The 15,846-nt window shown below is 33.0% G+C and overlaps 1 protein-coding gene across 1 annotated transcript in view; it reads left to right on the forward strand.

Annotated features, from left to right (window-relative positions):
* large2 (LARGE xylosyl- and glucuronyltransferase 2) overlaps window positions 1–15,159 on the forward strand; it is a 110,480-nt gene extending 95,321 nt beyond the window's left edge. The window contains 6 exon segments of the mRNA XM_056479049.1: window positions 1,252–1,407; window positions 4,120–4,283; window positions 6,523–6,801; window positions 8,539–8,685; window positions 10,149–10,344; window positions 12,098–15,159. Of these exon segments, the coding sequence (XP_056335024.1) occupies window positions 1,252–1,407; window positions 4,120–4,283; window positions 6,523–6,801; window positions 8,539–8,685; window positions 10,149–10,344; window positions 12,098–12,295 (1,140 nt within the window). The 3' untranslated portion in view covers window positions 12,296–15,159.
* Window positions 15,160–15,846: the final 687 nt, after the last annotated feature.

Here is a 15,846-nt window from a genome sequence, read left to right on the forward strand (position 1 = left end):
AAACCTAATAACAACAAAATATCAACATCTAATAATGTTACAGCTTGATATTGTGTGGACGTTACCCCTATGACGTCTATTAGATGTTGGATTTTGGTTGCCATTCCTGACGAATAAATGTCAGTATTTGACGTCAATATGACGTTGGTTTAAGATGTTGGCTCATCTAGGATTTTGGTCACTTCCAACACAACCTAAAATCAACCAAATATCAACATCATTTTACGTTGTTATTGGTCATCAAAATAACATTGTTTAGACGCTGGCAACCTAAATCTAACTTATATTAACATCTTGTGACATTGTGTGTCTGCTGGAAACTATAGTGAACTGATAAACTGTGATATATACTGTAGTATACTTTAGATTTACCACAGTGGTGTATTGTAGTATAATAAACCCCATAGTTGTAGAAAAATACACCATTGGGTGATTTGTTTATATTATTATAGTTGTTGTGTTACTATAACAACTATAGCATCATCACAACAGATTAATTCATGTACTTTACTATGGTATGGTTCAAAACACTATACTATTGACTGTAAATTACTATAGTTTTTTTTTTTTCAGATGGGATGTGTTGGTCACATGTTGACAATCGTCAATGACAAGATGATTAAGCAAATTTCATGATCAAACCAGATCTAACATTAATATATAAGATGATGAGACATTAAATATCATTTTAATAACAGTGTTAAATATTTGGATATATACAAATATATGTACACATACTGTAGATATGTGCTATGCTGCATCAGTTACATCGTTGAATCAGTACATCAGTTTTCAAATCATACACAGTTCTACAGTTTTTAACTGTATCCACACGAAAGTGGGTCCTCATCAATATATGATCTGGCCTGTATCGTAATATGTGTGAAAAGTAAAGGAACATTTTACTGTCTCAAGTGTTAATTTCAGTTGAAAACTGCAGTGAAATCTGTATATATAAAAAAGAATGTTATCCCAATGAGCACTGGTTGGACTTTGTAGGTCTCATGGGTGTAAACGACCCAACTGACCCACAGAAATGAAGACTAACGATTGGTTCAAAGTGAAAAGGGTCCCCTTAATTGGTTCAGTTTGCTTTAATCATTGCCAAATTCGTTGTGTTTGTTTTACAAATTGTCTCTAATGCAAATGTTCACCCAACCGTCACATTCATTTCCTGTCAGCGTTCCATTTCAGTATGGAAATAATGTCTTTGAAGTTGTTTATTGCTCAGCTTTATTACTTCCTCCGCAGGTCATTCACTGGAACTCTCCTAAAAAGCTGAGGGTGAAAAACAAGCATGTGGAGTTTTTCCGAAATCTTTACTTGACGTTCCTGGAGTATGATGGGAATCTTCTGCGACGGGAGCTGTTCGGATGTCCCAGTCAAGCCAGCTCAGAGAGCACAGTGGTGGGCTACTTCATTATGCAGGATATTATACAGTCTTGTTTTGAAATAACATGCACGCAGTGTCTCTATTAGAGATTTAACATGATGAAAAATTAATAGTGTGATTATAGCGACTAAAATTAATAAGGTTGTCAGTATTGTTATGGTTTTGTTAAAATGACCTGAAAATGTCACACACACTTAAAGGGATATTTCAACTCAAAATTAAAATTTACTCACTATTTACTTACGCTCAAGTGGATTCAAACCTTTATGAGTTTCTTTCTTCTGTTGAACACTGAAGAAGATATTTTGAAGAAAGCTGAAAACCTGTAACTATTGGCGTCCATAGTATTTGTTTTACCTACTATGGATGTCAATGGTTTTTGTTTTTCTCCAAAATATCTTTTTTGTGTTCAACAGTAGAAAGAAACTCATAAAGGTTTGAAATAAGTAAAGGGAGAGTAATTGATGACAGAATTTTCGTCTTTAGGTGACTTATCCCTTTCCATCAAGGTATTCCACCAAGTTTTGCATCTGAAAATGAACAAACAACAAATAAAATTAGCAGCTTTTTTATTTTTTTGTGGAGAAAACACATGAATCCTGCATTTTGGATTTCTTTATATATGTTTGTATTATTTTGTGTACATTTTATATGTACATTAGATTTTATTACTCAGAATTGTTTGTTTTACCTGCACTTGGAAAATTACCTCACATGGATACACGTTTACTTGTTTTTCACAAAACTGCATGAAGCTCCTTTGTAAAAGCCGAAACCGGGTGTTCGGTTTGACAAAAATATCTCATTGCGATTTTTCTCTCTGCGATTAATTTTTCAATTTAAGACAAATCTCAGCTCATTATCCTCAATAGTTTGTATTTTAACTATATATATATATATATATATATATATATATATATATATATATATATATATATATATATATATATATATATATATATATATATATATATATATATATATATATATATATCTTCAGAACGCAGCAGCACGAGTGGTCTTTGATGAACCCAAAAGAGCACATGTCACTCCGCTACTCACCCGTTTGCACTGGCTGCCAGTTGCTGCTCGCATCAAATTCAAAGCTCTGATGTTTGCTTACAAAGCGACCTCTGGCTTTGCTCCTTCTTATCTGCTCTCACTTCTGCAGATTTATATGCCCTCCAGAAACTTGCGTTCTGTGAATGAACGTCGCCTCGTTGTTCCATCCCTAAGAGGGAAGAAATCACTTTCCCGAACTCTCGCATTCAATCTGCCCAGTTGGTGGAATGAACTCCCTAACTACATCAGAACAGCAGAGTCACTTGCTGTCTTCAAGAAACGACTAAAAACTCAACTATTTAGTTTCCCTTTCCTTCCTAATCTGCAACTGCCTCTCTGGCTAACTGTACACTAACTGTACTCTCTCTCTCTCTCTCTCAAAAAAAAAATTACATTACTAATGCTTTGCTTCTTAGACTTTACACACCTGAAACTTGTCTATAGCACTTGTTCACTGCTGCTCTTATAGTTGTGTAAATTGCTTCCTTGTCCTCATTTGTAAGTCGCTTTGGATAAAAGCGTCTGCTAAATGACTAAATGTAAATGTATATATATATATATATATATATATATTTATGGCAACACTAAGTTTAAATTAGAATTCACAACATTTACTTGTGGCTTATTACCTGCCTTTTGTTGCGATATTGATTGTTTTATTGCACTTATTAAAGATTATCCTAATTTATTGATCTAAAAGCTTAGTAAATCTAATGGTTTATCAATGGTTTGGTAATAATTAGAATAAATTAATTTAATAACTAAATTAAATAATTTAGTTGTACATTAAAATAAAGTGTAAGCATATTTATTTATTAACCATCTTTATAAGCATGCATTTAGATTGCATCCTTTTCTGATTATCTAATTGCAATATTACTGGATTTATTGAGAGTTTTAAAAGGCTCCAAGTTTGTCATTTTAACAAAATAATAGTGTCTCAAGAATATCTCTGTAAAGTTTCAGGTCAAAATACCCATCAGATCGTTTATTATGTCCAGTGAAAATGTCCGTTTTTGGGTCAAAGGGAATTGTATCTGTTTTTGTGCCTGCGCCTTTAAATGCAAACGAGCTAGTTCTCCCCGCCCACTTTTCGTTGTTTCACTTCAGATGTCAGGATGTCAGGATAAACACAGAAAAAAAGTCAGACAGCAATTCAATTCATCTTTATTTCTATGGCGCTTTTTACAATGTAGATTGTGTCAAAACAGCTTAACATTGAAGTTCTAGTAAACTGAAACCGTTTCAGTTTAGTTTTCAGAGTTGAAGTTCAGTTTAGTTCAGTTCAGACAAGTCTTGATGAAATAGAGTGCCTCTTTCACAAATACCACAGTAAGATGAATAAGGGCGTACTCACACTATGTACAGTACTTTATGTATTTTATTTTTATATACAAAGAATAGAACAATGAGCTTTACAGTGTTGAGAATAAGTTGCTCATTGCTCACTCTATTTCTTGAGAGAACAAGAAGCAAAAGCAATGTTTTATGGTCGTACGCCGGATCATTCTAAATAAGTAATGAGTCACCATGTCAGCTCAGCCTTGAGTTTGGAGAAGGAAAATCAGCATCTTAAATTCTCAAAGGGCGACATGACATGATCCTGCATGGTCTGCCCTCCTCGACATAGCTGATGAAATGAGATTATTCTTCTTTCTTTGCAGCTCCAGCAAGCTCTAGAGGAGTTAGATGAGGACGACCAGTGCTATGACTTCCGGAGGGAGCGGATCATGCTGCACAGGGTACACCTCTACTTTCTGCAGTACGAATACAGTCCTGCAGATGATGGCACGGACATCACGCTGGTCGCTCAGCTCTCCATGGACAGGTCCACACTCAAACTTTTGATAATGATGATGCAATTTAATCATATACATGAAGTGTCAAAAACGATGTTGTTCACTGTTGCTCTTATAGATGTGTAAATTGCTTCCTTGTCCTCATTTGTAAGTCGCTTTGGATAAAAGCGTCTGCTAAATGACTAAATGTAAATGTAAATGAACATGGTGCAGAAATCTCACTTAACAAATCAGCTTTTGTCTCTTGGATTTGATTGCAATTACATTTATTTAGAGCTCTTTTACATTTATTTTTAGCCCTCCTGAATTTTTAGCCCCCTGTATATTTCTTGTCTTAATTTCTGTTTAACTGAAAGAAGATTGTTTTCAACACATTTCTAAACATAATAACAATTAGTCCTGTAGACAATCGGGAAAAAATTGCTTAAGAGAGCTAATTATATTAACTTTAAAATGTTTTTTAAAAAATTAAAAACTCTGTTTATTCTATCTGAAATAAAACAAATAAGACTTTCTGCAGAAGAAAAAAATATGATCAGACATACTGTGAAAATTTCCTTGCTCAGTTAAACATCATTTGAGAAATATAAAAAAAATAAATAAATAAATAAAAGGGGGGCTAATAATTCTGACGACAACTGTATATATATATATATATATATATATATATATATATATATATATATATATATATATATATATATATATATATATATATATATATATATATATATATATATATATATATACACTCAGCATAATTGAGTACACCCCATTTTTATACATTTTTCAGTGAATATAGGCAATATATTTTGGTGCATTTAAACAAACACATTTATTAAACAGAGACATTTATTAAAATAATATTTTAGTCATCAAACATATTTAGAAATTGAAAGAAAATACAATTAAATTCAAGCAAAATATTGGAAACAAAAATTGCAATCTACAAATTTTTTTTGCTACTTTTGATTTTCCACTTTTTAAAATTTCTATTTAGAATTTTTCTCTAACATATTAATTCAGCTGTACTAGTTTTTGGACTATTATCGTAAGTTATTTTGTTAGATAAGCTTCAAATTTGGCTACAGTACTGACTAATCTAATGTATATGCACAAATATAATATTGTATATCTTCCTATTAAAAATATGAATTTAGAAGATAGATTTGTGAGGGGTGTACTTATATATGCTGAGCACTGTATATATAATGAAATACTGTGATCAATTTGAATTACATCCAATTGTTGAAAACAAATAAAACAATCGCAAGAGGCTAATAATTTTTGCCTGTATTATTTAAAGACATAGAAATACACACAAAATATATTTTAACACACAATAACACATATTTTCTATTTTTATATATGAAGAGTCCAGATGCAAACACTTCTAAATCAAAGAAAACTATTATAATTTTTAAACCACTAAAAGGTTTTTGCATCTGAACTGTTCATTGAATAATAATAATAATAATAATAATAATAATAATAATAACAATAATAATAATAATAATAATAATAATAATAATAATAATAATAATAATAACAATAATAATAATAATAATAATAATAATAACAATAACAATAATAAAAATAACAACAATAATAATAATAATAATAAAAATAATAATAATAATAATAATAATAATAATAATAATAATAATAACAACAATAATAATAATAATAATAATAATAAATAACAATAATAATAATAATAAATATTATTATTAATAATAATAATAATAATAATAATAATAATAATAATAATCACAAAGTTTAAGATATTTCACCTCAGAAACTTGTAATTAATTTTCCAAATAATGTTAAAGTGAATCCATTTTTTAAATTAGAATATAATTTTTAAAATCATTTCAATTGTTTAATTTTAATAATTTCAAATCATTTTAAAGTCAACATTTTTTTGAAGTTTAAAATTAGTATTTTCTCATTTCAGCAGTTTAATTTTAATTTACTTGTATTTAATCATGTCTGTAGTTCCTAATTTATTTCAGAGATTTAATTCTCTCTACTGAGCTTTGATTTTACCAAAGCATTCTTCCTTTTTAAAAAATAGGATTGCTAAACAGGATACCAGTGTTGTTTACGTTTGAAGCTATGTAGCATGAATTGAAAGTGGTGTAGAGAAGATCCCAACATGCTATGTAATCTACTGAAAGCTTGCTCTCCCGCTTTGAACATTTTACAAAGAAAGACTTCAAGTACATGGCCAAATGTTGATGCAAGACACTCTGTATGTGTCCACAGACTGCAGATGCTGGAGGCCATCTGCAAACACTGGGAAGGCCCCATTAGTTTGGCCCTGTACATGTCGGACGCTGAGGCCCAGCAGTTTCTGCGGTACGCTCAGGCCTCCGAAGTCCTCAAAAACCGCAAGAATGTGGGCTATCACATCGTCTACAAGGAGGGTCAGTTCTACCCAGTCAACCTGGTGCGTAATGTGGCGCTTCGCAACGTCAACACACCCTATGTTTTCCTGACCGATGTTGACTTTCTGCCCATGTACGGCCTCTATGATTACCTCAGGTAAGCTGTGCATTTAAAGTTCTTGCTGCTTTACTTTTTTTAGTAGAATCAAATAAACGTTTCTAGTCACCTCAACTTAAAGCAATCTGACTAAAAAATATTAAGTTAAATTTTGTATAACTTAAAAAATTCAGTTGACACCTGATTAACTTATTAAATAAGTTAAATCAGCATAAAAAATATTTGTTGTCTTGACTTTTTGTCATTACATTTTTTTTACAGTGAGGGTTAGTTTGCACAAAAATGAAAATATTGTAGTACCGTTAAATAAAAAATCGTGATTAACTGCATCCAAAATAAAAGTTTGTATTTACATTACGTGTGTGTACTTGTGCATAAATATTGTATATAAAAATATGTCAAATAAAAAATATGAAAACTAAATATTTACATTTATATTTAGAGAACTGCATTCCACTAATTTTAATTTGTACGTATTAATAAATATTTTCTTAAATATATACATGTATTTTTGTATTTCATAATCACATACAAAATAAAAGTTTGTATTTACATTACGTGTGTGTACTTGTGCATAAATATTGTATATAAAAATATGTCAAATAAAAAATATGAAAACTAAATATTTACATTTATATTTAGAGAACTGCATTCGGCATAATTATTTAATTTGTACGTATTAATAAATATTTTCTTAAATATATACATGTATTTTTGTATTTCATAATCACATACAAAATAAAAGTTTGTATTTACATAACGTGTGTGTACTTGTGCATAAATATTGTATTTAAAAAATGTCAAATAAAAAATACAAACTAAATATTTACATTTATATTTAGAGAACTGCATTCGACATAATTATTTAATTTGTACGTATTAATAAATATTTTCTTAAATATATACATGTATTTTTGTATTTCATAATCACATACAAAATAAAAGTTTGTATTTACATAACGTGTGTGTGTGTGTGTGTGTGTGTGTGTGTGTGTGTGTGTGTGTATGTGTGTACTTATGCATAAATATTGTATGTAAAAAATATGTCAAATAAAAAATATGAAAACTAAATATTTACATTTATATTTAGAGAGCTGCAATCGACATAATTATTTAATTTGTACATATTAATAGACATTTTCTTAAATATATACATGTATTTTGTATTTTATAATCGCATACAAAATAAAAGTTTTTAATGTATTTAATGCTTTAATTTCAATCTTAATAAGGTTCGAAAAGTGCTTCGGTTTTAGATAAAGGGCCTGAAACTGCTTGAAAATATTTTGTTTTGCTTTTATAATTTCTTTTACTAAATAGGTAATAATGAACTATTTCAATAAAATAAAATATATCTTTTTGCATTTCCATAAAATGAAATCTAGATTTTTTTTAATAGATAAGAATAAATTGTATATAATCAGACAAATTATGTATGAACACCCCCTCTTCAGAATATAGATATGAATATAATGGTGAAGTCTAGTTTAAGTACAATAAGTGCTGCTAAAATGGAGATTTAAGGCTTAGTGAATGAGAGAAAAAAACACATTTTAGGTAAACAGCCTTTAAAAATAAGTATCATAATTGCATAAAATGTGGTAAAAGAAGCACTTTTAAGTGTACATTAGAATTTTTTTTACATGAGAGGAAAAAAAAACACAAAAAAAGCCAAAATTGGCAGGTTGATGAAAAACTGTGCCTCACTTTCTTCTAATGGATACATTTCTGTACTACGTCTCAGCATTTTTTTTGTTTTTGTTTTTTTCCATGTAGAAAAAGTATAGTCCAGCTGGACATGGCCAATACCAAGAAGGCTCTGGTTGTGCCTGCCTTTGAGACGTTGAGATATCGCCTTTCCTTCCCCAAATCCAAAGCAGAGCTGCTGTCTATGCTGGACATGGGGACTCTCTACACCTTCAGGTACAGCAGGCATTCAAAATATCCATATCGCCAGAATGATTACTACAGATAATCAACACAAAGTGTCAGTGATAAAGACGAGAAACATTCTTGTAAAATAGCTGATAAAACACTTTTTTTTCTTTATATTTCATTCATTTCATTTATAAAAATATTATTTCTGTATTTATGTTGGTTTACATGGTTTTGTTATTTTTATATATAAAAATGTTACATTGAGATGTTTAAATAATAATAATAATAATAATAATAATAATAATAATAATAATAATAATAATAATAATAATAATAATAATAATAATAATAATAATAATAAACGCATTGCTAACCCTTTATTTAAATTTATTAATAATAATAACAGCAATAATAATAATAATAATAATAATGATATTGCTAATAATAATAAACACATTGCTAACCCTTTATTTAAATTTATTAATAATAATAATAGCAATAATAATAATAATAATAATAATAATAATAATATTAATAATAATAATAAACACATTGCTAACCCTTTATTTAAATTAATTATTATTATTATTGATAATAATAATAATAATAATAATGATAACAATAATAATAATTATTATTATTATCATTTATTATTATTATTAATATTATTATTAATATTGTGATAAATAATAATAATCAAAATAGATAAAAATATTATTGATGATTATTATGATCATATACAAAATAATAATAATAATGATGATGATGATTATTATTATTATTATTATAACAATAATCATAATAAAATAATAATTAACAGCTAATAATAATAATAATAATTAAAACAATAATAATAATAATTATTATTATTATCATCATCATCATCATCATTATTATTGTTATTATTATTATCATTATTGCTATTATTATTATTATCATCATCATCATCATCATCATCATCATCATCATCATCATCATTATTATTATTATGAGGATTATGATGATGATAGATACTAATAATGATACTACTAATAAATAATAATAATATTAATGACTATTATTATATAAATATGAATAATCATAATGTTAATGATTATTGTTATGATTATAACAATAATTATAATAAATTAATAATACAAATGCTAATAATAATAATAATAACAACAATAATCATGATGATAATAATAATAATAATAATAATAATAATAATAATAATAATAATAATAACAATAATAATAATAATGATAACAAATGTAAAATAAAGCAATGTGTAATAACATTTATCTTACTGCCAGTGCACTTTATTAATTATTTATTTATATTATCTTGTAGTGCAACTGTTTTATCTGAACTAATCTTTCTATTAAGTGATACTGATGTAATAGATTGCATAAAATTAATCATCATGCCACAGAGTCACAATTAAAAGATTCATAACTGTAAGCCATGGCACTTCAGGTGGCTAAAATTCATATTCCTTTACTAATTCTTCATCTCCTGAATTGCAGGTATCATGTCTGGACAAAGGGTCACGCGCCAACCAATTATGCCAAATGGAGAACAGCCACGACACCATACAAGGTGGAGTGGGAGGCGGATTTTGAGCCGTATGTTGTCGTGCGCAGAGACTGTCCCGAGTATGACCAGAGATTTGTTGGCTTTGGCTGGAACAAAGTTTCCCATATCATGGAGCTTGATGCTCAGGTAAGATTTTAAAGGAGACCTATTATACCCTTTTATACACTGACATTATTTTCAGCAGGTACAGTGTGAAAACTGTTATGGCAGATGGCTGCTTCTATATATGAACACAGCAAAACTGACTGTGTTCAGTGTGTGTTCGATGTGATCAGATACTCCCAACCCAAAACTGACTGTGTTTGGTGTGTGTTCGATGTGATCAGATACTCTCAACGCAAAACTGACTGTGTTCTGTGTGTGTTTGATGTGATCAGCCACTCTCAATGCAAAACTGACTGTGTTCAGTGTGTGTTCGATGTGATCAGATACTCTCAACCCAAAACTGACCGTGTTCAGTGTGTGTTCGATGTGATCAGATACTCTCAACGCAAAACTGACTGTGTTCAGTGTGTGTTCAATGTGATCAGATACTCTCAACGCAAAACTGACTGTGTTCAGTGTGTGTTCGATGTGATCAGATACTCTCAACCCAAAACTGACTGTGATTGGTGTGTGTTCGATGTGATCAGATACTCTCAACGCAAAACTGACTGTTCAGTGTGTGTTCGATGTGATCAGATACTCTCAACGCAAAACTGACTGTGTTCTGTGTGTGTTTGATGTGAGCAGATACTCTCAACGCAAAACTGACTGTGTTCGGTGTGTGTTCGATGTGATCAGATACTCTCAACGCAAAACTGACTGTGTTCAGTGTGTGTTCGATGTGATCAGATACTCTCAACGCAAAACTGACTGTGTTCAGTGTGTGTTCGATGTGATCAGATACTCTCAACGCAAAACTGACTGTGTTCAGTGTGTGTTCGATGTGATCAGATACTCTCAACGCAAAACTGACTGTGTTCAGTGTGTGTTCGATGTGATCAGATACTCTCAACGCAAAACTGACTGTGTTCAGTGTGTGTTCGATGTGATCAGATACTCTCAACCCAAAACTGACTGTGTTCAGTGTGTGTTTGATGTGATCAGCCACTCTCAACGCAAAACTGACTGTGTTCAGTGTGTGTTCGATGTGATCAGATACTCTCAACCCAAAACTGACTGTGTTTGGTGTGTGTTCGATGTGATCAGATACTCTCAACGCAAAACTGACTGTGTTCAGTGTGTGTTCGATGTGATCAGATACTCTCAACCCAAAACTGACTGTGTTCAGTGTGTGTTCGATGTGATCAGCCACTCTCAACGCAAAACTGACTGTGTTCAGTGTGTGTTCGATGTGATCAGATACTCTCAACCCAAAACTGACTGTGTTTGGTGTGTGTTCGATGTGACCAGATACTCTCAACCCAAAACTGACTGTGTTCAGTGTGTGTTCGATGTGATCAACCACTCTCAGCGCAAAACTGACTGTGTTCGGTTTATGTTCAATGTGATCAGATACTCTCAACGCAAAACAGACTGTGTTCGGTGTGTGTTCAATGTGATCAGATACTCTCAACACAAAACTGTCTGTGTTCGGTTTATGTTAGATGTGATCAGCCACTCAACGCAAAACTGACTGTGTTCGGTGTGTGTTCGATGTGATCAGATACTCTCAACGCAAAACTGACTGTGTTCAGTGTGTTCGATGTGGACAGATACTCTCAACGTAAAACTGACTGTGTTCTGTGTGTTCGATGTGATCAGCCACTCCCAACGCAAAAAGTGCGTTCGGTGTAATCGGCCTAAATCTGTATTTTTGGGTGAACTTTCAATTAACTAACACTGTTAACCGTGAAATATAACCTGAGGGCTAACCTATTACGTTTCCTCATTGCAGGAGTACGATCTTATTGTGTTACCAAATGCCTTCATGATCCACATGCCCCATGCGCCCAGCTTTGACATCTCCAAGTTTCGCTCCAGTCCGAGTTACCGCTTCTGCTTGACTACACTGAAGGACGAATTCCACCAAGACCTTTCTCGAAAGTATGGATCCACCGCTCTTAAGTACCTCACTGCACAGAGGAACATCTGAAAGCTAATTCACATGGACTTCAGCACACCCGAGAACGGCTTGGATTAGTCGATCGGCCGAGGCTCAAAAATGCCCACACGCTGCTCTGCTACCACGTCTAGAGGTACGAAGCTGCCCTGCTAAAAACCAGAGCTTTAATTCTTCTTTTGTTTTTGATAAGTCATACAGCGGAGAACTGTGAAAACCAATGACTTCAGCAGCAAAATCCATCTCAAGACTGGTGGCGACCAAACATTTCAAGCGGACATTGGTGTACGTTTGTGATTATTCACTTTCTAAAATGAACTTTTTTTTGTTGACAATCAGGGCTTTTTTTCTTCACTAAAGATCTACGGCTAGTGGTCCATGGCGCTACGCAGCTTTGAAGCATTCGATGAGAAACGAACGAGCTTTCCAAAGACTCTTCTGCTGGACTGAAGGTTGAGGAGGCCATCAAGACGGGGGACTTTTAAAGCCTTATAATTTCCTTGATATTTAAAATATTGAATTTTCCTTGTTTTTAACGTCGACAAAGCGGTTTAAGAACAACGACCTACAGCCTACATGCGTTTTATGATATACGAGAGAAAATGCTTTTATTTTTTAATTTCGAAACGCGGATTTGCTTGTAGCGAAAGAGGTCGATTTGTATGGTTATCGGATGTTGGAAGGTCACAAGAAATGATCAGTGTGCAAAACTCAACACAGGCTCATTGTGAAAACGTACCACTGTATACATTTCTGAAGAGCGTGAAATATGTAGCCAGAGTTATGTATGGCTGCATTTCGTCTTTTAAATTAACTATAGGGAGAGGTATGGCGCTGCTGATGGCTCGCTGTTTACGTCACTGGACTTGAGACGCAAAGAGGAGTTAACCGTGACGACAGGGTTTGAGTCTGGTGAAGAACAGTTCCAAAAACAAGGTAAAACAATAGGCAAAAATTAAAATAGACAAGTAAATGCCAGGGTGAGAACGTGGTAAGATCTGAACTTGGTAAAAATGAGGCAAGGGCCTTGCTTTTTCTACATTGCTTTTGCAAACTTTGTCGGTTGGGTTTAGGGTAGGGGGTGATCGGGTCAATCAAGGGGTGATTAGAAGGTCATGATGAACAGAGGCCAGTGGGCAAATTTGGCCAGGATGCTGGGGTTTAACCCCTACTCTATTTCGAAGGACATCCTGGGGTTTTTAACGACCACAGAGAGTCAGGACCTTGGTTTAACGTCTTACCTGAAAGAAAGTGCTCACTGAGCAGTATAGAGTCCCCTTCACTATACTGGAGCATTAGGACTCACAGGTTGACCGCCCCCTGCTGGTCTCACTAACACCACTTCCAGCAGCAACCTAGCTTTCCCATGTGGTCTTCCCTCCAGGTACTGACCAGGCGCAGCTCTGCTTAGCTTCAGTGGGTGACCGTGTGAGAGTTGCAGAGAGCTAGCTGCCAGCTCTGTCAGGTTTAGGGAAGGGGTGATTTGGTCAATCAGTGTTGTAAAGAACACTTTTGATTTGGTTTAGAGAAGGGGTGGTCAGGTCAATCGGTATATTTGAAAACACTGCCAGTTGGGTTTAGGCAAGGGGTGATTGGGCCAATCGATGCTTTTGAAAACACTATCAGTTGGGTTTAGGTAAGGGGTGATCAGGTCAGTCTGTGCTTTTGAAAACACCATCGGTTGGGTTTAGGGAAAGGGTGGTCAGGTATATCGGTGTATATGAAAACACTATCGGTTGGGTTTAGGGCAGAGGTGATTGGGTCAATCTGTGTATTTGAAAACACTATCGGTTGGGTTTAGAGAAGGGGTGGTTAGGTCAATCGGTGTATATGAAAACACTATCGGTTGGGTTTAGGGAAGAGGTGATCGGGTTTTTGAAAACTCAGAGTTTTTGAAAACTCTATGGGTTGGGTTTAGTGAAGGGGGTGGCCTGGGTAATCGGTCGGTCGGTTGGTCGGTCGGTCAGTCAGTCGACAGCGGACTCGTGGTGGATTCACGTGAGAACAGCAGGCACGAATGGCACTCGCGGGAGAATTATGAGACTGAAAAAGTGTACACAGTGACCTCTAATGGATTTGCGAAAACAAAAACTGCAAAAAAAAAAAAATCTTACTTCCTGGGACTTATTTCTCGATCTCCAGAAATGTATATAGTGGTACATATCAATAATGAGCCTGGGTTGGCAAAACTGCTGCATTTATTATTGTCACATAAAGTGAATTATGACATGCTTAAACATTCTGTATCATAAGACACTTTCCTGCCCTGAACTCACTTTTTGCTTTTGTTTTCACTTCTAAAAATTTGCACTACATGCTAAAACACAACTGATTATAGTATGATTATATGTGCATTTGCATTGAGATCCACTCAAGGGACCATGAACAGCTGGGGCATCCACTGAAGTTTCTCAAGGACTGAATATTTGTTGTCGGTGATTTAAAAAAAAAAAAACATACTTCCAATATTTATGGTGTAAAACGTCAAGTCACATTCTGGTCAAAAAGTTGAAATGATAATCCAGTGTCCAATTCTGCACTCACACAAGATGTATATGTATTTTAAAAAAGAGAGGAATCTCGAAAGGTTTCATTGTACAAGTCGCTGCTGTTTCTCCAACGTGTCCCGACTTTATAAAGTCTAACAATCTTGCAGGTCATATTAAGTTCACTGTTCATACGCCACTCATGCCCTTCCGCTCCATCAGACTGCAGATTTACGGTAAATACCCGTGCCTTTGCTGTGTTGCGAAAAACTGGATATTGATTGTACTACTGTACGCATCAGCGGGGCCTGCAAGAATACAGGTACTCTATTTATTATTGTTGACTTAAATCAATCATATTTTTCTATGTAGGGGACAAAGTGCTTTAAATAAATTCTCCCTGTTTCTATAGTTTGTCTACGTTCTTTTATTGAAAATGAGTCACATGTTGTTTGGGCTGAAACTGCGAAACTTTGAGTTTGTTCAAGTATTCACTGCTGATTACTAATGTAGTTAGAAGGTCTGCAATGCACACTGTGAAAAACTAGGATGAAATTCAACTCTACAGTTCTACAAAATGACATAATAATTGTTTGAAATAAGATAATGTATAAGAACAGAAGTAACAGAAAATGTAACAGAGTAACAGAGTAACATAAAATGTACTGGTAGTTTATTACAAGGTTTTTGTACCGTAACATACAACACCAACCCAGACAATAGATCACTTGAAACTATTAGAATTGTTAATAAAAGTCACTTTGTTTTAACTTTTCAAGGTTAATAGTTGTTGGAAGAACGATCAAGGTGCCATAATAATGCATATCAAGAGATTAAATATAACAGGGGAGGGGGTGTTGGGGGCTGATAAGAGAAAATATTACCTTCTCACTTTTTTTGCTTTCTACACACTAATCTAACAAAGAAACATGCTAAAAGAGAGACAAATTCTGTCATCATTTAAAACCTCTATGCAATTATCTTTTCTGTGCAACACAAAGGAAATTTTGAAGAATCTTCACCCAGTTCTTTTCTTATATGCATACAAAAAAGATCTGACAAGTTCCTGAAACACTACAAAAGCTACAAACTACTAAA

The sequence above is a fragment of the Danio aesculapii genome, chromosome 18 (assembly GCF_903798145.1).
Source record: "Danio aesculapii chromosome 18, fDanAes4.1, whole genome shotgun sequence".
NCBI lineage: Eukaryota > Metazoa > Chordata > Actinopteri > Cypriniformes > Danionidae > Danio > Danio aesculapii.